At 40.7% G+C, this 25,615-nt stretch overlaps 1 protein-coding gene across 1 annotated transcript in view; it reads left to right on the top strand.

The window, feature by feature from the left end:
• The window catches only part of ganc (glucosidase, alpha; neutral C), a 124,604-nt gene that overhangs the window by 25,760 nt on the left and 73,229 nt on the right, over positions 1-25,615 (top strand). The window contains exons 6-10 of the mRNA XM_028822299.2: positions 1,425-1,449; positions 1,887-1,950; positions 11,825-11,921; positions 12,172-12,352; positions 17,279-17,426. Of these exons, the coding sequence (XP_028678132.2) occupies positions 1,425-1,449; positions 1,887-1,950; positions 11,825-11,921; positions 12,172-12,352; positions 17,279-17,426 (515 nt within the window). The remainder of the gene's footprint in view (positions 1-1,424; positions 1,450-1,886; positions 1,951-11,824; positions 11,922-12,171; positions 12,353-17,278; positions 17,427-25,615) is intronic.

Raw genomic sequence — 25,615 nt, 5'->3', positions numbered from 1 at the left:
ACCTCACTCGCGGCTTAGAGGGGGGGGGGGGGATTGGGGGGGGGTGTGGTAGTGTGGCCGGAGTGGTTCCTGGGAGCTTCATGATGTGGGCGGTCCTCTCTTAAGTGCACAGGTGAGGAGTCATCCACATCTGTAACTGTTGCCAGGAGCTGCTAATCGCCACACCTGATCCACGTCCCCGTAATATATAATAGAAGCGCAAGGCGGATGGAAAGGGGAAAACAATGAGAGAGAACGGGAACGAAGGTTAATGGGGAAGAGCTGCGTGAAACACTTAAGAAGATAGAAGGGATGACAAAGGACAGCACAGTTATTTCTGGAAATGAAATCTTTAAAGTGTGGAATTCTCTGCCAAATAATTTTAAGTCAATGAAAGCACTTGGGATTGCTTTCCTTACTTTGTTTGGATCATCTTATGCTTGTGAGCAGCTGTTTTCAGCTTTGAATTATATCAAATCTGACACCAGAAACAGACTAACAGATGACCTGAGTGCTGCATGTGTTGCTGTCAAACTTACAAAGTATGAGCCAAGGTTAGACAAATTATCAGCACTCATACAACAGCAAAAATCATATTAATTTTTCAAAAGCATGCCAAATGCAAACAGTTACCTTTCAATAAAAAGTTGTTTGTATCATTGAAAGCTCTGTTATTGTGTTTTTCTTTTAAGGCAAAAGATGTTAATGTATGAGTTGTTTTTTCTAAACTAAAACCTCAGTATTCAAGTTAAATTGCCAGGTTGGCACTTTGCCATAAATAAGTGGGTTTTGGGTTGCAGTTTGGGCACTCGGTCTCTAAAAGGTTCGCCATCACTGGGCTAGACAATGCCACTGTGTCAGTACATTGGCTTCAGCATGCTTATTATTAAATTCTTTGCCATGTAATCTTTATTGATTACTAAAATCCCATTTTTGGGTGGGAGTTTAATTCAGGGGGCGGCATGGTGGCGCAGTGGGTAGCGCTGCTGCCTCGCAGTTGGGAGACCTGGGGACCTGGGTCCTCCCTGCGTGGAGTTTGCATGTTCTCCCCGTGTCTGCATGGGTTTCCTCCGGGCGCTCCGGTTTCCTCCCACAGTCCAAAGACATGCAGGTTAGGTGGATTGGCTATTCTAAATTGGCCCTAGTGTGTGCTTGGTGTGTGTGTGTGTGTCCTGCGGTGGGTTGGCACCCTGCCCGGGATTGGTTCCTGCCCTGTGTTGGCTGGGTTTGGCTTCAGCAGACCCCCGTGACCCTGTGTTCGGATTCAGCGGGTTGGAAAATGGATGGATGGATGGATGGATGGTTTAATTCAGGATTGTTAAGTTTGACTTGATTGTATGTAATGTTATTTTCTTTGCTGTAAAAGTAAGTCTTGATTGTATGGAATGTTATTTTCTTGGAATAAACTCTATTAAAAAAATAAAACCCCTTTTTATTTTTCACAGGACTATTGATGCCAGCAGTGGACAGGTATTTAATTTCCTAATGTTTTGCTCATCATTAAATGCTGTTTATTCACTACCTTAATCATGGGTTTTATATGTTTAGTGCATTGTTTGTAATGAGTATTTTTAAAAATACAGAGAGTTCTTTACCACATACTATTTACACTATTTCAATTTCTTACAGTTTTCATTTGTTTAATAAATTAGAGAAAATAAGAGGTAAAGCAGAGTTAATCAGATAGTGACTTAAATCTGCTTGACACAGTGTGGTTCTTTTGGTTGCCAGTTCACAGCAATGGATAGCTTCACTAGGTCATTTGCACAATAATGATATAATATTTTGATGAAAAAACAAGAGTAATAAGTGCAGAATTGGAAATTCAATTTTAATGCAGTAATTTACTTTATATAGGAATGTACATACAAAGTATATTACATTTGATGTTTTAATGTCTGTTTCAGAAGGAAGACCCTTTGGGATTATGGAAGGAAGAATTTAAAACATTCACTGATATTAAAGCCAATGGTATGACTTATGAGACAACCTTAATTTCATGTAGTGAACACATTCCTAAGATGCTTTAAAAGTGTAGATTGTAGTGTATTTGTTTAGAATAATTTTAAAAAATATGAGCCCTCTTTGGTTAAGCATCTAACTTGGGGTTACATACTAAGCTATAAGTGGGGGTTACATCTCTAACACTATAGCAACTATTATGGAAAATACTTAGTAATTAAGAAGAGTCTTGAAGCATCGTTATATAAAATCTCTATTCACGGGTGTGTTTTATTTACACCTATTGGTATAGTCTCACATGCTCTCTTTTAATGCAGCATAGCAGACTGAACACATCTAACAGAAAGCTTCCTTTAATCAGTCAATCAGTCATTTTCCAACCCGCTATATCCTAACACAGGGTCTCGGGGGTCTGCTGGATCCAATCCCAGCCAGCACAGGTCGCAAGGCAGGAACAAACCCGGGCAGGGTGCCAGCCCACTGCAGGGCACACACAAACATACCCCAAGTACAATTTATGATCGCCAATGCACCTAACCTGCATGTCTTTGGACTGTGGGAGGAAACACACGCAGACACGGGGAGAACATGCAAACTCCATGCAGGGAGGACCCGGGAAGCGAACCCAGGTCTCCTTACTGCGAGACAGCAGCGCTACCACTGCGCCACCATGCTGCTTCCTTTAGTCAGCTAGGTTCATTTACATATAATAACTACAAAGTATTTGAAACAAACCAATCAGCCTACAGATAAATTGTCTTGGTCCAGAAACCCATCTCTTTTATAAAGTACTAGACAAAAAGCCCGTTTCGACAACGTAAGATGAAACGGGAACGAGTTTGTGTCAGCAGTGTATGAAGAACAAATGATAAGTAAGAAATAAATAAGAAAGTGATGTAAGTAATGATAAGTAAGAGGTTTGGGATATATATGACTTTATCACGGCGAAAAATACTGTACACTTAAAAAATACATGCTATCTATGACAACATTTTTTGTTTGTATACTGGAGGCCTGTCAGTATGCAACTAAAGTTGTAAAATCTCTCTGTGGAGTATATTTTTTGTGAAGACACTCTCACTGTTTGGTAGTAATTTCCCTTGATGTGGCCCATCTTTACATCACTTGCCCTTCTGACTCTTGAAAAAGCCACATACAATTGACCATGGCTAAAAACGGGTTCGGCAAGGAATATTCCTGCCATGTCAAATGTTTGTCCTTGTGACTTGTTTATAGTCATGGCGAATGCTAGTTTGACAGGGAATTGTCGTCTTCGCAAGACAAAAGGGAGATCCACATTTGAAGGTGCCAAGTCAATTCTCGGTATGAAAACAATGTGTTGTTTGGCAGATCCAGTTAAAGCTTCTGCAATGATAAGGTTGGGCTTGAGATCCTTCACAGCAAGCCTTGTTCCGTTACATAGTCCTCTTTTAGTGTTCAGATTACGAAGAAGTTGCACAATTGCACCTGTCTGTAAATTCAGAACACGAGGTGGCATTCCAGATGGTGTCAAACTATGCAGAAATTCAGTTGGATAATTCTGAGCATCTTTTTCAGAACAGTCATCAATAGAGTCAGAGCTTAAATATGTCATCGTTTCTCCATGTAATATTTTCAAGACTCGTTCGTTGATGCCATCAACGTCAGAATTCTTGGGAGATAAAATAGCCTTTTTGGAATAGTCTTGTATGTTTGCAGGGTGCAATCTTTCGCCAAATATGTCTTTGACAATATCATCCGTTAACATATCACTTGGAATTTCAATCATATCTTCGGGAAGACCGTCAATTTCGGGAAGGTCTCCATTTCCTAAAGCAAGAAGCCACTTGGTAAACGGAGGGTCAAGTGATCGTACGTTGTTGTTCAACTTGAGAGTTTGAAAGTTTGACCACAGGTTGTGGAATTTTATACTTGCTTCTACAATTGCAGCTCTATCTCCATGTAGAATAATAGGTAAAGTTTGTCGGAAATCACCACCAAGCAGTAAAAGTTTCCCGCCGAATGGTTTGTAATTGGTCATGATTTGTTTGAGAAGACTGTCAACCGTTTTCAATGCCAACCCTGGAGCCATTGTTGATTTGTCCCATATGATGATTTTTGCTTCTCGAATTAGGTTGGCATCTTTTGAATTTGCTCTCATTGCAGATACAGAAGTTTCAACAATTGGAATTGGTAGTTTAAATTGAGAATGGTACGTTCCCCCACCTTGGAGGAGATTGTCAGCTATTCCTGTAGATGCAACAGCAAGGGCGACGTTTTCTTCACTTCTTATTATACTTAATAAAGTTCTGTACAAATACGTTTTGCCACTGCCTCCAGGTCCATCTAAGAAGAAACACCTTTGGGGCAAATGTTCATTCATTGATGCTGCTATTATTTGCTGGAAAGCGTTTTGCTGCTCAGCGTTCAAATTGGATAGCATCTGTGCTGCTTGTCTTTGCTCTGTTGCAGCATCGAAGGCTTGTGAAGTATCTTGGGGTAAGTCTGTGGCAGGCATTGGAAGTCCAAAATCAGAACACTTTTTCCCATGTAAAAGGAAGGTATTGTTGATTTCATTAATGGAGAGACTGATGCATATTTGGCAATCGGCTTGGTGGTGTTCGTGCTTTCGGACGAAATCTTCCATGAGGTCTTCTTTGAAATGTTTGAAAAGTTGAAGTGCATTTGTTGGGGAGGCGAATATGCATATATATGCAAATAAGTCTGGTAACTGCATTGGCATATCGCAAACAACCGCATCATGTAAAGTGGATTCCCAAATTGCTTCATTTTGAAGTAATCCACGTTTCTCAGCAGCTTGTTTAAAGGTTTGACAGCCATGAAGGAGATGTTCAAACGATGTTGCACCTTTCACATGCAAAAGCAGCAATCTTAAGCAATACCGCTCTGGATCAGCAGAGAGGCTGACTGAGCACATTCTTCCAATTACTTTGTCCCCACCGGACTTTCTGGTTTTCCAAAGCTTGTTTGCTTGATCCCAAACGTAGTATCGTGGGATATCAGAATATAGATACTGGGTTGGATCTGGATCACCAGGATTTATTGTTGGATTGTACTGTGCATTTAGTTTGAACCATGCGGTGAGCATAGTGTTCTTGGTTGCAGCATTCTCTACAGCAGTTCTCATGCTTTCATCATTTGCTTGGAAGAATATATTCCGCATGTCAGGAAGATGCACAGGTAACCTATATATTACATGGCTTTGGTCATGCATGTTGAAACCAAATAGCCTCCAAGCGGCTTCCGGGGCACTAATATATCTGGAATCCAGGAATGTTTGAAGTTTTGTTGTGTTGTAATGTTGCATGTTCAGTAATTTTGACATTTGCGCAATCATGACCTTTGTAAACATATTTGAATAAATATTTTACACTTTTGACGGAAGAGCAGACCTCTACGTTAATGTGACAGTTATAACGCAAGGCTAAGTATGCGTTGTAAGGAACCACCCATTGGTTGTTCACTTGTTTTAGTTCGTTTGTGACTCTTAAGGAATCAGCAGCACCATTATCTCTACTTCGGTACTTGGGATAGTCATCCAAATTCACCACGGTGTCCCTTTGAAATGGTTTTGGAAAGCTTTTTGTACATTTTCCGCTATCCATACATGGAGAGTTTGGATTGTGTTCTCCGCAAGGACCATGTGTCATGTGTCTTGTAATGATAGCGTGTAACCGTGGATGGTCATTAATGTCAGGAATTTCAGCGCAAACCACTTTATCCACAATTTCTGACGTTTTTGGTTTATCTTCTTCTTTCAGTATATAATTAAAATGTGGGCATGTGGTAGCCCTCGCTTTTGAAACTCAATCACATGAATTTTAGCAACTGCAACTCCAAAGACATATCTTTTGCACACGTCGTCAAGGAGACATTTGAGTTTGAGATTGAAAACTCGAGCTACTAAATCTGATCTGAACTTTGGAGATTGACCTTCTTGCAAGTTTTCTGTAATTTCATACCATTTTGGGTTACATGTCATGGTCACAAAAAGGTCAGGTTTGCCGTACTTCCTGACAATTGCCATTGCATCTTGATAATTCTGAGTCATGTTTCTTGGGCTACCTTGGAATGATGAAGGTAATATTACAGGAACCCCAGGAAGAAGACCATTTTGCTCAGCTTGATTTTGTAAGTGTTCCATTAGTCCTGAGTATTTTTCGACACGTAATGTAGATTGATTATTTCTAATGAAATTTAACCTGTTTGCTTCAGTTTTTATGTAAGCGTCCACTAAGTACTGTTGGGTAAGTTTTTGCGCACTCAAAAACGGATTAAATGTTTCTCGTACTGATAGGTGGTAGCCATAATAAGACATCTGTGTGACCCTTTCTCGAGGTCTTTGTGGAGCATTGCGATGGTTCGGAATACTGTTGGTCTCTTCTGTAAAGGAATGTCAATTCCCCAGCTTTGATCTCCATATGGGAAAAATAATGGATAAACTAACGGCTCGAGATTGGGGTCCAGAATACTTATTCTTTCAGTTTTTCTCTTGTTAGTATCATTGGCATGTGGTCTGCAGTGAATGAGAAGGTCCCTTTCAAGTGGTGGTTTGCCATTAGAGTCTTGGAAGATAATGGCAGCTTCATTGCATCGTTGAACATTATGCCTGCGCTGGTCATTTTTTTAGTCCTTGACAATGGCCATTGTGACAGTTGAGGTTATTGCTTCATTCTGTGCAGCATCATGAATCGAATCTTGTTTAACTTCATACAGCATTTTGCAAGTTTCCGCAAATGGATTGTTGGAATGCATGAAGTTGCTTAATACATGCATCAAGTCATTGTTTATACCAATGTTTGCCTGCATGGTCATCCTCTCGGCTGCAGCTGTATCAGGATCTAAAATGTATAGCTGTGCATATTGTCTTGATTCTCCTTCCAGCGGATGCAAAGTACCTGCTCTATGATAAACCATACCATTAATACGGAAGCAATATGGACCGTAACCTGGTGGTGGACCAATGTTGGCTCCCATCGATGCAAATGCCAAAGAACTATTAATTGGTCTAATGTTGTCCAAAAAGTTCTTCGAGTGTTGATGGTGTCCACTGTGGAGATCTTTTATGAAATCAGATGACCTAATGTCAGGTAGATGGACTTTTCCTTTAGAACAGCAAGTGGAGAACTTTCCGTCTGATGGTCTTTCATTTTCAAAATGCCTTGCATTACAAAATTCACAAATAGCATTCACTGGCCCGCAGTTGTGTTCTGTAATAGTAATTTCATCATTGCAGTCAGTGAGTGCCATGTACTTCGTTGTAGACCTAGTGGTTTCTTGATTTGCATGACAGCATGTGCATTGTCTGTGAGCTTCTTGTGACCTCTGTGCTGGAGTCATATTGGTCCTTTGCTGTCTGTCTCTTTCTGAATGCACTAATTGCTGTTGATCTCGTTGCTCCTGAGTCATGTTATTTCTTCGCTGTCTGTCACTTTGGGAATGCAGCAATTGCTGTTGATGTCGTTGCTCTTGAGTCATGTTACTTCTTCGCTGTCTGCCTCTTTGGGAATGTAATAATTGCTGTTGATGTCGTTGCTCCTGAGTCATGTTACTTCTTCGCTGTCTGTCTCTTTCGGAATGAAGTAATTGGTGTTGATACCGTTGTTCTTCTGTCATATTGTTCCATCTTAGTCTGTCTCTTTCTGAGTGGAGTAATTGCTTTTGAACTCGTTCTTCTTGGGTCATATTTCTTCTGCGCTGTGAGTCTCTTACGGAATGCACCGATTGTTCCTGCACCCTTTTTTCATTTGTCATGTTTGTCCGGCGTTGTCTTTTAATTTCTGCATCATAGCTTCTCTGAAGTTCACGTTCTGCATCAGTGATATTTGCTCTATGTTGCCTGCGGCTGGTGGTGTTTCTTTGTTGTTCCTGTGAACGTTGTTCCTGAGACATTTGTGACCGTCGTTGTTGTTGACGATCAAGTTTTTGCTGCTTTTTCAGTCTCTCATGTTCGTGCTATTCGTCTGATGAAGCATATTTTCTCTTTGGAGGCATTTATAAAAGTTGGAAGTGAGATGAACTTTGAAATGTTTAAGTCACCTGTGTACCTGTTGAAGACAGTAGTATAATGTGGCCTCGAGCTGTAGTCGAAATCGCCTTTCAGGCCTCTAGAGCTTTAATCGAAGCCAGCAGCGTTTTATTTTACTCAGATCTCAGCAGCAGCGCACGACAATGCGTACCGCATCACCTGTGGAGATTTGAGTGTGAGGGTTGGCTGTGATCGGGGCTAATATCCTATGTCTGGGTGGAAGGATTTGGGATTTTCAGACTAATAATCCCGAAATCGTCTGATGAAGCAAATTTTCTCTTTGGAGGCATTCGCCACCTGCCGCGATGTTGGGGTTGGATTTTGGTCTCGTAAGGTCGGCTAAATCCGCCGCCTGCCGCGATGTTGGGGTTGGATTTGGGTCTCGTAAGGTTTTTCGGGCAGCGGCGCAGAAGGCGACTGCACATGTGGTTTTCGGGCAGCGACGCAGAAGACGACTGCGCATTCGGCTTCGGACGGACGTGAGTGAGTGAGTGAGGAGACTGGCGAATTATGTATTAAGATTATATAAAGTCTTGAAATAGTAATAATAGAGTCATGGGTAATTCCTGGTTAAAAGAAATAAGATTTATTATGTGTAAACTGTTACCAGAGAACAAAATATAAAGTTAAAGGTTATATACGGTCAAATTTATTAAGTTAGATATACTGGTACAAACATCAGGATGTACTATTTAAACAGGTAGGTAGTTTCAAGTACACTTATCTGTTTCTCTGCCTAAAAGAGTCACTTTTGGGTAGAACAGAAAAAGCAAATCAGCCTTTCTATAGTTGTATATGTAAGATCTGAAGTAAATGTGAAGACAAGACAGATGCTATGTAGGGGTGACATTAAGAGCCTTTATTTTTAATATGACAGCACACACATAATTCCCTTTTCCTAATATATTAAGCTGTGCGTCTTTCTGACATGGAGTAAAATATTTTTAGCACACAGTAATGGGCTAAAAGTAATTAAAATATTTTGGACTATTTAGTTTAGTTAGTTTTACTTTAACTTTTTGTCCTACTTACACATCTAATCAACCTGCATATTTCAACCTTACTTGCATCACTCATGTCTAAGAGTGAGAGTGAGACTGGCTCAGGCACGTGTCTGTTTGTCATTGCATATGCCACAGTGAATGAATCATAGCACAAGTACATGGCATTCTTCTTGCACTAGTGGGTATAAGGGGAGAATGCGAATACCCAGTAGGTATTTCCTTTTTCCTGGCGCTGCTGTCTGAAAGTGCAAGAATATGGGAGACAGTCATGCAGCAGTTACTGAGACAGATCAACAGAAATAGAGAATTCTCTTGTACAACATAAAAGCACATTACTCTAGTCTACTTAGTACATTTGTTTAAACTTTACACTCTTTCCTTCTGTTTAGTTTGTATATTCTGCTTACTAAATGTTTATAAGTCAAAGTTCTGCTGTGATTCTCAATTGGAACCTCAAAGCAGTTCAGAGTTGTGGCTTAAAAGTCTCTGCTAGCCATATGACCATTGACCCTAGAGTCAGGAGTCAAGTATTTGGCAAAAGCCCAACTGTAAGCAGGAGGGAGAGGCCAGGGTGTAAAGAAGGAGTGGCCTGGTTGAGAGATATAAAGGGAATTACTTATGGATACTTCATGCATATTACTTTGTGAATAAGTGGATCAGCCACTCCATGCGACAGTTGTGAGGGACTTATTTGTATAGGGAGACTTGAGAAACATTATGTTGTTTTTTGTTTTTACTCTTTTGTTGTATTTCATGTCCCCCCCCCCCCCCATTGCATTAAACCTTCATGATCTTTCCACTTCATTTCATATTCTGACTGTGTCTGCTTTGGATTTAAGGATTTCATATAAAATTACCAGGGGTCTCATACTCTGTTCTTGAAAGGCTAACACAACAGATTTCGCTCTAGCTAATTCCTAAATCAGAATACGGTCCTAGTTAAATAAACATTTTATAATTATATGATTTTTTAGTGCTCTTTTTCTGCCATATCTGTCAAGTTTAATATTGTGTATTTTACTGCATGGAGAACATCATTTGATTTTTTCGTGGACTGGATCAGAGTTTATCTTTCCTGTTTCTCTTTTATCTCTTTTTCAAATATTTTAATGAAACATATACCTTTATTATGAAAACATATGATTAAAAATATAACCAAGTTAGATTTTAGTTTCATTGATATTGGCTGCCATTCTTAATTGGCAGGACAGTGATTTCTACCTTGTATTCTTCAGAAAATTCACTGATATTCAGTAATTCCTGAAAAATGCATATTATCAATAAACCAGCAAACCCACGATTCTCGAAAGAATCGCAAATCCAAGAATGGCAATCGAATTCTGTTCCCTCCAATATTTGGAGGGAAGAAAAATCATGGAGGGTGGGTGTGTCCTGGGAAAGTTTTCATTTAATTAAATAAATATATTTGTACTAAAGCGGTTTCTTTTTGGAGCCATGACTCATCTGGTTCTGGTGTTTCAGAAGCACGTTGTAGGCGACTGCGTTCATTGTTTTTATCCATGCGGTCTCGTTTTTGTTTTTCTATGGCTGTGTCGTTAGCAAGAAGTCGTTTGCTGACGGCGGCAAATTCGCGTGCTGAATCTTGGAGGGCTACATTACTAAACGAAGGTGGTATATGCGAAGATTGTACTGTGTACGGCTTGCTTGTGGCCTTTGGCATCTGTGCATTTATACAACCTGGGGTGCATGCTTTACCTGAAGTTTAGTTTACAGGTCGTGTTGTGTTGTTTGGGCGCCACCTACTGACTCTGGGAAGCCGCTGGGTTTGACTCGGGGGCGCTGAGGTGCAGTGCGGGTGTGCTTTCAGTGCTTCTTCTTTGCATATATACAAACATCACTAAATGAAGGTTGTATATGTGGTGGTGTTCGCGTTCGGGTGGCGGTTATATTGTGACGTTAAGTTTAATTTACAGGTTGTGTTGTGTTGTTTGGGTGCCACCTACTGACTCTGGGAAGCTGCTAGGTTTGACTCTGGGGCGCTGAGGTGCAGTGCGCATGTGCTGTTGGTGCTTCTGGCCTCTGCAATCCTTGCATATATACAAACATTACTAAACGAAGGTTGTATATGCGGTGGTGTGCACGTTCGTGTTTGGGCGGTGGTTGTATTGTGACCTGAAGTTTAGTTTACAGGTTGTGTTGTGTTGTTTGGGCGCCAACTACTGACTCTGGGAAGCTGCTGGGTTTGACTCTGGGGCGTTGAGGCGCAGTGCGCATGCGCTGTTGGTGCTTGTGGCCTCTGGCCTCTGCAATCTTTACATATACACAAACATTACTAAACGAAGGTTGTATATGTGGTGGTGTGCGCGTTCGTGTTCGGGCAGCGATTGCATTGTGACCTGAAGTTTAGTTTACAGGTTGTGTTGTGTTGTTTGGGCGCCACCTACTGACTCTGGGAAGCCGCTGGGTTTGACTCTGGGGCGCTGAGGCGCAGTGCACGTGCGCTTTTGGTGCTTCTGGCATCCATGCATATACACAACCTTCGTTTAGTAATATAGATCTGTTGGCAAATTTGTTCATGTGTTGATAATAGCGTATGAATCTTTGCCAAAGTATGTACTGTACAAAGTGGTATAAGTATTATTAAAAGGACTGGTTTTTCCCTGTGGTCTGTGAGACAGTTGGATCCCTGCTAGAAAAATGTACTATGGAAATAAATTATCACATGGTCTGTGTATTAGGGGATAATTTGTTAGAATAAAAGGATCTTCACAAATTGTAAAGATGATTGCACCACCACCCTTGGAAAGATGCTGGTTGAACATCCATTTAGTTTTATGAGAAGAAGTGGAATTGTTGCTTCTTTAGATTTGCATAAACATCTTTCTTTCAGGACCCAGTTCTGTGGGCCTGGACTTCACACTTCATCATTTTGAACACGTGTATGGAATCCCAGAACATGCAGATGCCTTAAAACTTCAAAATACCAGGTAATACTATCTCTTTTTGGATGTTCTAATTAAATGACCTATTAAGGTCATTAAAGGTTAAGAGCAGAATATGTTTCTTTGTTACCAGGCTTAGCTCTTAAGTTGAAGACCCAAGGAGGCATGCACAGATGCCTTCTAAATTTGCAAGATATGAACGAAATACAAAAAGACTGCCATCCTTGCAAGCATAATTTAAACTATGAGTAGTATTCTTTATGAAGGTTTTTAATACTTTTGTCTGCTTTCTCAGAGATGGGGATCCATACCGTTTATACAACCTGGATGTGTTTGCCTACAAAATAGGGAGTAAAATGGGCCTTTATGGCTCTGTACCTCTATTGATAGCTCATAAACCTGAACAGACTATTGGCATCTTTTGGCTGAATGCATCTGAGACTCTTGTAGACATTAACATAGCAAATGCATCCCAGGTAAGTCTCATTTATGTGTATCTGATCCTGACAAACTGAGTATTAAGATATTGATTTTGTACATTCTGATAGCAAGTAAATCACACTTCATCAATTAATAAATGGAAGCAGCTACATTCTATATAAGGATAGAATGTCATGTTAATTATAGGTTTAGGCTTGTCTTTAATAACTTTACCAGTGTATTAAGATACACTTTAAACAGCTGGCAACTTCTAAAATTCATCCCCTCTTTGCTTCCTGTTGCATCCAGTGGTATGGTCTCACTTCAATGTAAAGAGTCTGCACAAGATGTTTTTTTAGTTGAGATGTCTTATGGAAGAGGATGCTTGCTAGCTGTTAGCTGCATACTTGCGTAATTAGTAGACCCTGCCCCATAACTCTGCCAGCCAAGGGCTCAAGAAAAATGGTTAAACAGCATATCTAAATAAGTGCAAAATTACAAAGTGATCAATTAATTGGAATCTGCTTAAAGAAGCATAATTGAACAAGAGAAGGAAATAAATTATATATATATATTGTGGCAAGCGGCTGGGGGTGGTACCCAGCCAGGACGCCCGGAAAGAACGGAGAAGGGATTACGACTCCTCTAGACAACAAGGGGGCGACTGCCCTGGTGGCTATGGAGACCACGGGAAAGGAGCTTGGAAGCTCAACCCTATAGGGGCCCATGGTCACCACCAGGGGGCACCCCGATGCCTGAGGAGCTCTGGCCCTCAGCACTTTCCTTCACACCCGGAAGTGCTGGGGAGAAGAAGACCAGGGACACCCGGAGTGCACAGCTGGCACTTCCACCACACTGGGGAGTGCCGGCAGGCACTCATTGGGAGGCACCTGGAGCATATCTGGGTGGGTATAAAAGGGGCTGCAAACCTCCATTTGATGACTGGAGTCGGGAGGAAGAGAGACAGAGCTCAGGAGGAGAGGAGTGGAGGCGGCTGAAGAGAGGCATTGAGAGAGGCCTGGACTTTGGGAGAGTATTGGGTTGTGTGCTGTGCTTCACTGTAAGTAGTATTGTATAAATAATAAATGTGTCCAGGCCATATTCCTATTCCACAATAAATATATATATATATATATATATATAGCGCTGCTGCCTCGCAGTTGGGAGATCTGGGGACCTGGGTTCAATTCCCGGGTCCTCCCTGCGTGGAGTTTGCATGTTCTCCCCGTGTCTGCGTGGGTTTCCTCCGGGCGCTCCGGTTTCCTCCCACAGTCCAAAGACATGCAGGTTAGGTGGATTGGCGATTCTAAATTGGCCCTAGTGTGTGCTTGGTGTGTGGGTGTGTTTGTGTGTGTCCTGCGGTGGGTTGGCACCCTGCCCAGGATTGTTTCCTGCCTTGTGCCCTGTGTTGGCTGGGATTGGCTCCAGCAGACCCCCGTGACCCTGTGTTCGGATTCAGCGGGTTGGGAAATGGATGGATGGATATATATATATATATATACACACACACACACACACTGCAGTGGGCAGCTGCCCTGCCCAGGGTTTGTTTCCTGCTTTGTTGCCTGTGTTGGCTGGGATTGGCTCCAGCAGACCCCTGTAACCCAGTAGTTAGGATATAGCGGGTTGGATAATGGATGGATATAATTACATTAACAAAAGGAAAAAAAAACTTTTAACAAAAAGAAAAGAAAAAACAACAATAAACATCAGTAAAGCTAGGGACACAGCACCAGAAAAATTATGACAGACAGGTTTCCAGGAAGAGCATGATCAATATTAATTTTGCATATTACACAAAGCTTTGCATTAAACATCTGTCTGTTTACTTAGTAGTACCAAGCAACCATGCCAAATAACTGTACCTTGAAGTGCAAAGTGGAATATCCATCCATCCATTATCCAACCCACTATATCCTAACTACAGGGTCATGGGGGTCTGCTGGAGCCAATCCCAGCCAACACAGGGTGCAAGGCAGGAAACAAACCCTGGGCAGGGCGCCAGCCCACCGCAGAAAGTGGAATATCATAGTATAAAATTAGATAGAGCTTAACAAGAAGAAACACTAGAAACAAGGCCATACCCACTGGGTTAAACAATGGTTAAACACAAGCTAAGATCCAGAGAATTGGGATATTAATGGAGAGAAACCCTAGTACTAACTACCTATTTTTTCGTTGCCTTTAAACATTTTCATTTGTGTAAAAAAACTATATTTCATTTTTCCATAACTATAACCAATTATCCATTTTTCCTTTTAGAATTTTTTTTTCAATCTTGCTCAGCCAGGCCTTAACAGAGTTACTTTACCTAAGGACCAGACAGGCATTTAACAAGGCCTGCAGAGTATTACCCAGTACTGTACTGTATAGGGATGATGTTTAGTTCTAGCATGGAGACCACTGACAAGTGCCTGCCCTGGTCCAAAGTGTGACTTTTGTCTGGTCTGTTGTTATTTGTGCAAACCAGTCAATAACTTATGAAATATAGGTGGAACACTGTACAGGCTGTTCTTCTCAAGGGTGGGGATATTATTTGTTAGTGGAAGAACACACAGGAACTCTTGCAGTGTGTATACAGAGCATCCAGAAAGTATTCACAGTGCATCACTTTTTCCACATTTTGTTATGTTACAGCCTTATTCCAAAATGGATTAAATTCATTTTTTTCCCCAGAATTCTACACACAACACCCCATAATGACAACGTGAAAAAAGTTTACTTGAGGTTTTTGCAAATTTATTAAAAATTAAAAAAACTGAGAAATCCCATGTACATAAGTATTCACAGCCTTTGCTCAATACTTTGTCGATGCACCTTTGGCAGAAATTACAGCCTCAAGTTTTTTTGAATATGATGCCACAAGCTTGGCACACCTATCCTTGGCCAGTTTTAGCCCATTCCTCTTTGCAGCACCTCTCAAGCTTGGTTGGATGGGAAGCGTCGGTGCACAGCCATTTTAAGATCTCTCCAGAGATGTTCAGTCGGATTCAAGTCTGGGCTCTGGCTGGGCCACTCAAGGACATTCACAGAGTTGTCCTGAAGCCACTCCTTTGATATCTTGGCTGTGTGCTTAGGGTCGTTGTCCTGCTGAAAGATGAACCGTCGCCCCAGTCTGAGGTCAAGAGCGCTCTGGAGCAGGTTTTCATCCAGGATGTCTCTGTACATTGCTGCAGTCATCTTTCCCTTTATCCTGACTAGTATCCCAGTTCCTGCTGCTGAAAAACATCCCCACAGCATGATGCTGCCACCACCATGCTTCACTGTAGGGATGGTGCCTGGTTTCTTCCAAACGTGACGCCTGGCATTCACGCCAAAGAGTTCAATCTTTGTCTCATCAGACCAGAGAATTTTCTTTCTCATGGTCTGAGAGTCCTTCAGGTGCCTTTTGGCAATTTCCAGGCGGGTTGCCATGTGCCTTTTACTAAGGAGTGGCTTCCTTCTGGCCACTCTACCATACATGCCTGATTGGTGGATTGCTGCAGAGATGGTTGTCCTTCTGGAAGGTTATCCTCTCTCCACATAGGACCTCTGGAGATCTGACAGTGTGACCATCGGGTTCTTGGTCACCTTCCTGACTAAGGCCCTTCTCCCCCGATCGCTCAGTTTAGATGGCCGGCCAGCTCTAGGAAGAGTCCTGGTGGTTTTGAACTTCTTCCACTTACAGATGATGGAGGCCACTGTGCTCATTGGGACCTTCAAAGCAGCTGAACTTTTTCTGTAACCTTCCCCAGATTTGTGCCTCGAAACAATCCCGTCTCGGAGGTCTACAGACAATTCTTTTGATTTCATGCTTGGTTTGTGCTCTGACATGAACTGTCAACTGTGGGACCTTATATAGACAGGTGTGTGCCTTTCCAAATCATGTCCAACCAACTGAATTTACCACAGGCGAACTCCAATTAAGCTGCAGAGACATTTGAAGGATGAGAAGGGGAAACAGGATGCACCTGAGCTCAATTTTGAGCTTCATGGCAAAGGCTGTGAATACTTATGTACATGTGCTTTCTCAATTTTTTTATTTTTAATAAATTTGCAAAACTCTCAAGTAAACTTTTTTCATGTTGTCATTATGGGGTGTTGTGTGTAGAATTCTGAGGAAAAAAATGAATTTAATCCATTTTGGAATAAGGCTGTAACATAACAAAATGTGGAAAAAGTGATGCGCTGTGAATACTTTCCGGATGCACTGTATATGTCTCTATTCCATGGAGACATTTATTTATGGTGCACTATTGTTTGTGAGTAGCTCTGCAGGGGAAAGCTTGTGTGGCTGGAAGAGAATTGTTGATTTTTGTGAAAGATTGGAACAATAAGAGTGTTACCATTATCACAAAGGGATAGTGGTTAAAATTAATTGGTAATCACATTCCTCAGATTCAACCTTAGGTTTCACCTTTGCTGTTTGTCATTATTCAGATACTTGATAGCAAAAAAGAGTTAATTTCCATTTTATCTCATATTGTCCATTTTATTCGTTGCTTCTGTTCGTCTAGCTAATGTTCTGGAATTGTCATAAGCCATCAGTGTTTTCTCAGTTGTTACGAAGAGCTGCACAATGGCCTATATTGAAACTTTCATATTTTAGAATCAATAAGTGTCCAGTATTTTGGATTGACCCCACATCTTACCTCTCTTTTTATGTGCTACTTAGACTAACAGATCAAAGGTATTTTAGAAACCTCTTATTTGTATAGCCATGATGTGTGCTGTCCTTCATTATGTTTGACCAGACTTAATTTTGTTTCTAATGTGAAGACTGTCACTTTGAATCAAGGCTGTCAAAACCTTAAATGTATTTTTCCTTTTTTCATATAAAAAAAGATTATCATGCATAAATAATCCTGAAAGTCTTTCTTTTTGTTTGTATATTATCTAATGGCAGAAAATGTTAGAAAATGTTTGTGCAGAAATACTAACTGTAAAATACAGGGTGCCAGAAAACAGTCAATCAGTTTAATGAATGTTATTTCTAATCCCAGTCTTCAGATACTGGCCCCCCTGAGAAGCGAAGGAAGGTGGTTGCAAATACTGATGTGGTCTGGATGTCAGAGAGTGGAGTCATTGATGCTTTTATCTTGTTGGGCCCAAGCCCTTTTGATGTATTTAGGCAGTATGCAGAACTAACAGGTAACATAACAATACATTCTACCTGGCTTGTTTGTCTGTCTTTTAATTTATTTGTTTTGTGAGTTCTTATTTAAAACTCTTTGTGTTTTATCCCAGGTACACTTTTTATTAATCTTTTACTTACACTGTTTATGAAAATGTCTTCCATGAGACTAATTTGTATATTGCATGTCTGCTAACTGTTCTTTAGAAATTAAAATCTATGTTGAATAATACACTAGCATCTTAAGCTGCCACCTTGTGGGCTTATTATTGTTAGAAAAGAGTAAATCAAAGTCTGTTTGACCAAGCTTGCTGTGTGGACTTGCTGGATCCCATTATACTGTACTATGATGCAAAACAAAATCCATGATTTTAGTGCAATAAGACAAAGGTGACGCAGTGGTAGTGCTGCTGCTTTGCAGTAAGGAGACTGTGGAAGATTGTGGGTTCGCTTCCCGGTTCCTCCCTGTGTGGATAGTGCTTTGAGTACTGAGAAAAGCGCTATATAAATGTAATGAATTATTATTATTATTATTATTAAAGGTATTGCCCTAGGTCTGTCCCTGTTGAGGCTTACTTATATTTCTCTTTTATTTTGATTTGTGCAAAACAAGAAGTGGCTTGAGCAGAGTTGCAGCAAAGCCAAGAGATATTAGACGTCAAAAAGAAATTAAAGGGAATGGGAAAAGCTTATTGATAGCCAATCACAATGATTGACACAATCTGACAAACCGTCAGCTCTTCCAACAATACATTTTAAATGATGTCACAAATGGGGCATTTCTAATATTCACAGATCAGTTGCTTCAGAGTTTGGGGTCCTCATAGTTATATGTTCTGTTTACTACAATACTAAGTGTATTATTTATCCTTGAAATTTTAAGAAGGCCTGCATCTTGTAATTGTAAATTATACTCTAGAAAATAGCTATTAATGTAAGGTAAAGATAGGAAAATTTCAGTCAAGAAGAAGACATTGATGAGAATTGGAGTTACATAGTGAGCCTTAGCAGTGTCTTATTGTAATCCGTGGAGCATTATGTTGAATTAAAAGCACAAAAATAATCTAAAGATTTGAACAGCTGACACTAAAACATGACAGTAATCATTTCAGGTAAAATAATAACCATTTTTTATTTATCTGGCATTTTAATTTTTCTTTTAATTTCAAATTTATTGTCATCACCATCATTATTATTATGTATTTAGCAGACACCTTTATCAAGGGCAAGAAGTGTAATACTATGTTTAGTTCTAATAATAGCTGAGAAACTGGAATTGCAACTCAAAACTTTCTGGGATTATGTCACTGTAGCTCCTGATCCCCAGAAGTATAGTGGATGTAGAAAATGAATAATTTATTGGACTATGTCAGTGAGGAAATGTGTTGTCTAAATGAGGAAAAAATCATCCAGGGTCATGTGTATGTGGTAGGATGAAATTTTTATTTCTACGTCTCTTACAAATATGTGTCACTAGTACAATTACCTGCAACAGGGAAAGAATACAATACAGTTAATACAACCCAATACTTTAAGTGCAACATCAGATAATATATACAAGAAGCATTCATGTATTTTTAAGATGAGTAATGTTACAACCTGTGGTTAAGGAGGTTACATTTATTTACTTGTTAATACATTTCTAAAATCTCAGGTCATCCCTGAATTATATTTTTCATCCTTCATTCTCTGTAAAAATTAGCAGCTGCAATAAGTATCAGGTACATTTGGCTTGTGATGCTCAGTGAAGAAATCTGGGGTCACACGGTTGTTTTTTCATCTACACCCAGTTGACGTTTGTCACCACCTCCATGACATGGAGTGTTTCTGACATTGTCTGTCATTTATGTTATTTTATTTCTTTATATGTACAGTATTTGATGATTTTGTTATTGCATTTTTGATTATCTCATCCACTGTTAACACTTGTGGAAATTAATGCCTCCCTGGCTTGTAGCGGGTGGAGCGCATTTATTAGTTAAGTGATATTTGAGGAATAATGTCACTTAAGAATGTGGAGTTGCGGTGTGTTGTTGTTAGCACTTTATCTAAAAAAACAAACTAAAAGAATATCTGAAAAGAATTTGGAATTTGTTTGGCAAAAATTTCAGGTTTTTGATTAAAACCACAAAATTTTGCTTGATTGATTGTTCCACTAATCTTAGGGATTTGTGGTTTGTGTATTTAACTCAAGGTTATTGCAATGAAATAAGGCTAATATGAAGGCAAAAACTATTACCGTATTTTTTGCACCATAAGACGCACCTGACCATTAGACGCACCAAGGTTTAGAGGAGGAAAACAAGAAAAAAAATATTCTGAACCAAATGGTGTACTAATACTGTATGTTTAATAAAATATAGCAGAATAATATTCAACCATGTAAATTCAACAGCGGTATTAAGAAACATCATCACTGTCATTAACAAATAAGGAGAGACTTTAAGGTTCAAGCACTCTTCTAGTTTTATGGAAACCCCAAGAACTCCTCATCACTAGTGTCAGAATTTATGAAGCTCAGTTGTTCACAATCACTTTGCAGGAGCACGTACCTATCATCAGGCAGCATAACCTGTTCAATGCCACCAGGGGACAAAGCATGTTTGGACCAATGCTCCCTGAAGTTATATCGCCTGTCTAGTCCCATCTATATTTGTAATGCCACAAAGCCCTTCATCTCGTGTTTTGTTGTGGGATTCCAGTTTGAAAAACGAGAATGCGGTGCAAGCACAGCCCTCGATTCAAAAAATTGCTCTGCATACCTGTTCGTCTCGTCTGACAGCAGCTGAAAGGCAGCTTCAGGAAAGAACAGCCTGAAGTAGTCCAGTGGCTGGTAATCTGTCGAGTCCAACAGCAAGCCATACTGTCTTGTGAAGTCCGGTAGCCAGTTTGGCTCCCACGGATCAATGTCTAGGTATTCCTCCCACATGAACCTTGCCATAGGTGCATCGGCTGCACGAATATGCTCAACTGGGGCGGCATCGGCTGGTGTCCCAATCAGCTGATGCCAGTTCCTCACTCTCTTGTTCGATCTCCTGATCACTCTCAACGAAATCAGATTCTGAAAAATCAGAGTCCGACTCAGTGATAATGCACAAAACTTCGTCTGCTGAGTATTTTGTTTTCTGCACTCGCTTCGCTCCCTCGTGAGATGTCGATGCCATCTTGCCTTTGCTTACATTTGTTTACATTTCGCAACTCACGCACATGCAAGGATTAGATGCCGAGTCAATGAGTCTAACATTCCTCCAAGCACAGAGGGAATGCCTGTAACGTAACAGTGAGTTTTGTCGCCCTCTACCCCTGGATGTTGACTTTTGTCGGGTAATACACATCATGGTTTGTGACGCAATATTCGCTCCATAAGACGCACAGACATTTCCAACCTTCTTTTGGGGAAAAAAAAAGTGCGTCTTATGGTGCGAAAAATACGGTAATAAAAAATATTTTCATAAAATGAAATCAAATAATTAACAAAATCAAAATGAAAAATTAAAACTGAATAAAACTATTAATGTAGCTACAATGACTTCTACTTCTTCTTTCGGCTGCTCCCGTTAGGGGTTGCCACAGTGGATCATCTTCTTCCATATCTTTCTGTCCTCTGCATCTTGCTCTGTTACACCCATCACCTGCATGTCCTCTCTTACCACATCCATAAACCTTCGCTTAGGCCTTCCTCTTTTCCTCTTCCCTGGCAGCTCTATCCTTAGCACCCTTCTCCCAATATACCCAGCATCTCTCCTCTGCACATGTCCAAACCAACGCAATCTCGCCTCTCTGACTTTGTCTCCCAACTGTCCAACTTGAGCTGACCCTCTAATGTACTCGTTTCTAATCCTATCCATCCTCGTCACACCCAGTGCAAATCTTAGCATCTTTAACTCTGCCACCTCCAGCTCTGTCTTCTGCTTTCTGGTCAGTGCCACCAACCCATATAACATAGCTGGTCTCACTACCATCCTGTAGACCTTCCCTTTCACTGTTGCTGATACCCATCTGCCACAAATCACTCCTGACACTCTTCTCCACCCACTCCACCCTGCCTGCACTCTCTTGTTCACCTCTCTTCCACAATCCCCATTGTCTCCTCAACCTGCTCCCTACTATCGCTACAGATCACAATGTCATCAGCAAACATCATAGTCCACGGGGACTCCTGTCCAATCTCGTCTGTCAACCTGTCCATCACCATTGCAAATAAGAAAGGGCTCAGAGCTGATCCCTGATATAATCCCACCTCCACGTTGAATACATCTGTCACTCCTACCACAGATCTCACCACTGTCACACTTCCCTCGTACATATCCTGTACAACTCTTATGTACTTCTCTGCCACTCCCGACTTCCTCATACAATACCACAGCTCCTCTCGAGGCACCCTCTCATATGCTTTCTCCAGGTCCACAAAGATGTAATGCAACTCCTTCTGGCCTTCTCTAAACTTCTCTATCAACATCCTCAGAGCAAATATTGCATCTGTGGTGCTCCTTCTTGGCATGAAACCATACTGCTGCTCACTAATCATCACCTCACTTCTTAACCTAGCTTCCACTACTCTTTTCCATGACTTCATGCTGTGGCTCATCTCTTTTATTCCCCTGTAGTTACTGCAGTCCTGCACATCCCCCTTTTTCTTAAATATCGGCACCAGTACACATACTCTCACTTTCCAACATTCCATTAAACAATCTGGTTAAAAACTCCACTGCCATCTCTCCTAAACACCTCCATGCTTCCATAGGTATGTCATCTGGACCAACAGCTTTTTCATTTTTCATCCTCTTTATAGCTGTCCTTACTTCCTCCTTGCTAATCTTGCACTTCCTGATTCACTATCTCCACATCATCCAACCTCTTCTCTCTCTCGTTCTCTTCATTCATCAGCCTCTCAAAGTACTCTTTCCATCTGCTCAACACACTCTCCTCACTTGTGAGTACGTTTCCATCTTTATTCTTTATCACCCTAGCCTGCTGTACATCTTTCCCAGCTCAGTCCCTCTGTCTAGCCAATCGGTGCAGGTCCTTTTCTCCCTCCTTAGTGTCCAACCTCTCATACAACTCATCATACGCCTTTTCTTTAGCCTTCGCCACCTCTCTCTTCACTTTGCGCCTTATCTCCTTGTACTCTTGTCTACTTTCTGCATCTCTCTGACTATCCCACTTCTTCCATCCTCTTCCTCTGTATACTCTCCTGTATTTCCTCATTCCACCACCAGGTTTCCTTTTCCTCCTTCCTCTTTCCAGATGTCACGTCATGCACCCTTCTTGCTGTCACCCTTACTACATCTGCTGTAGTTTCCCAGCTGTCTGGTAACTCTTCACTGCCACCCAGTGCCTGTCTCACTTCCTCCCTAAACTCAACCTTGCAGTCTTCCTTTTTCAACTTCCTCCAACATCATCCTACAGACCACCATCCTATGCTGCTTAACTACACTTTCCCCTGCCACCACTTTGCAGTCTTCAATCTCCTTCAGATCAACTCTTCTGGATAGGATGTAATCTACATGTGTGCATCTTCCTCCACTCTTGTACATAATCCTATGTTCCTCCCTGTTCTTAAAATACGTATTCACCACAGCCATGTCCATCCTTTTGGCAAAATCCACTATCCTTTGACGTTCTTCATTCCTCTCCTTGACACCATACCTACCCATCACCTCCTCGTCTCCACTGTTCCCTTCACAAACATGCCCATTGAAATCCGCTCCAATCACCACTTTCTGTCCCTTGGGAACACTGTTCATCACTTCATCCAACTCACTCCAAAAATCTTCTTTCTCACCCATTGTACTCCCAACTTGCAGTGCATATGCACTAACAACTTTCATCATCACACCTCCAATTTCCAGCTTCATAATCATTACTCTGCCTGACACTCTTTTCACTTCCAAAACACTCTTGACATACTGTTCCTTCAGAATAACTCCTACCCCATTTCTCCTCCCATCCACACCATGATAGAACAATTTGAATCCACCTCCGATCCACCTGGCCTTACTCCCCTTCCATTTAGTCTTTTGCACGTACAATATATCAACCTTCCTTCTCTCCATCATATCTGCTAACTCTCTCCCCTTACCAGTCATACTGCCAACATTCAAAGTTCCTACCCTTAGTTCCACTCTCTTTACTTTTGTCCTCTCCTCCTGCCTCCGGACACATCTCCCCCCTCTTCTTCTCCTTCTTCTTCGGCCAACAGTAGCCCAATTTCTGCCAGCACCCTGTTGGCTAACAGTACTGATGGCGGTCATTGTTAGCCCGCGGCTTGACTGATCTGGTATGGAAATTTGTATTGTTGTCTGCATATTGATTTGGCAAAATTTTACACCGGATGCCCTTCCTGACATAACCTACCCATTTATCCGGGCTTGGGACCAGCACGAAGAAACACACTGGTTTGTGCATCCCCTGTGGCTGGGTTAAAATGACTAACTGAAATAAAATAACAAAAATATTATACATGGAATAATCTGGGCTACCGCAGTTCTAAAAAGATTAAAGTATATTAATAAATATTCCTGCCTCTGTACTGCCAGACTTGGTCTTCCTTAACCCCTTCCTCTTATCCCTGAGATAACTCATCCACCATGAGCTGCATACACACTGTCATTCAGTGAACAGTGGCTAGGTGTGCAGAGGGCGGAAGTTGACCCTGTCTTTGTAGTGAGGAGTTACAAGCTGAATACAGGTGCTTAAAAGTGTGTGAGGAGGAAAGTAATTTACTGTGTGGTAGTAGTGACAGTTTTTCAGAAATTGATACTTCTCATATTTTGAAACATACCAAGGTTACTATTTTGTATAATTTGTAAACTCTGATGCCATTTCTGAATGTGTGTGGTGTAACAAGATACAATTTTCAAGACAAATGTATCAGATTCAGGTGATCCGTTATAGAACTTCAGTTTGTTCATAAGTTGCGGCATGTCAGCTACAATTTTGACTAGACCCAATGTATGGGCACAGCAAGTGATACAGCAGCACAAAGTAAAGCCAAATTATAGGCTGCATATTTGGACTGATGTCCATTATGAAGAGCTGCTGGTTTTCTTTGCAATTCTTGTATATCAAGGCGTAATTAAAAAGCCTGAAGTTGAAATGTGCTGGTCAACAAAATCTTTACCCTATGGACAGAAAGTCATGAGTGAAAAATGTTTCTTTTTTTTTCTAGAGGTATTTGAACAATTTACCTGTCACTTAACACAGAAATATTTTTCTGCATTTTTCTGTATTTCTTTGACACACTGGTAAAAAGAATCACTAAGTCTGCATTAATGAGCACAGTGTTGTTGTGGACTAATCAGTTATGCTTTAAAAAAGGTTGTTTGGCAATGAAGCAATACAAACCTCCAATTACTGACTTGGCAGAATCTCTACTGAACTACAGATAAAGTTTATTGGTAACTTGAGAGAACTGCCCAGAGTCTTCAAACTGGTGAAAAACTAAACCTACTAATGTTTTTTATACATTTTATTTAATTATTATGTTTTCATAGTTTTACTTTCACAGCTGAAAATACCTGATATTGTGAAAATAATTTTGTGCCAAAATATTTTTCTCTCCCTTTTCATTTCCTGTCACAAATAGATAGTTGAAGGATCATACTTTCTTTGTTCTTAGAATTTGACATGTCCAACACGCACACACACACCAACACAAACGCACGAACACATTTATATACCCTAGCTGAGCAAATTATTAGAAACACTACCAGGCTTGCTTATCCATGCAAGTATCTAATCAGCCAAATATCTGGCAGGAGTGCCATATCGTTCCTCCCCCAAACTATGCGACTCTTTAATTCCACCAGGGGGGGTAAACGTTAATATTTAACATTATACATAGTTATTGTCTGTTTTTTTTCACCTGTATTATTATCATTCTTTAATTTAATATTATTTATTGTATCAGTATGCTGCTGCTGAAGAATGTGAATTTCCCATTGGGATTAATAAAGTATCTATCTATCTATCTATCTATCTATCTATCTATCTATCTATTTAAAATTATGCAGTTACAGGTCAAGAGTTTCAGTTAATATTTACATCATAAACAGAATGTTGGGAAAAAATGCAATCTCAATGATTTTTACCATGGTATGTTTGTTGGTGCCAGATGGTCTGGTTTGAGCATTTCTGTATATGCTGATCTCCTTGATTTTTCACACACAAAAGCTTCTGGAGTTTACTCAGAATAGTGTGAAAA

This window comes from Erpetoichthys calabaricus, chromosome 16, assembly GCF_900747795.2.
Source record: "Erpetoichthys calabaricus chromosome 16, fErpCal1.3, whole genome shotgun sequence".
NCBI lineage: Eukaryota > Metazoa > Chordata > Cladistia > Polypteriformes > Polypteridae > Erpetoichthys > Erpetoichthys calabaricus.
This window is presented reverse-complemented; position numbering and strand designations above follow the sequence as displayed.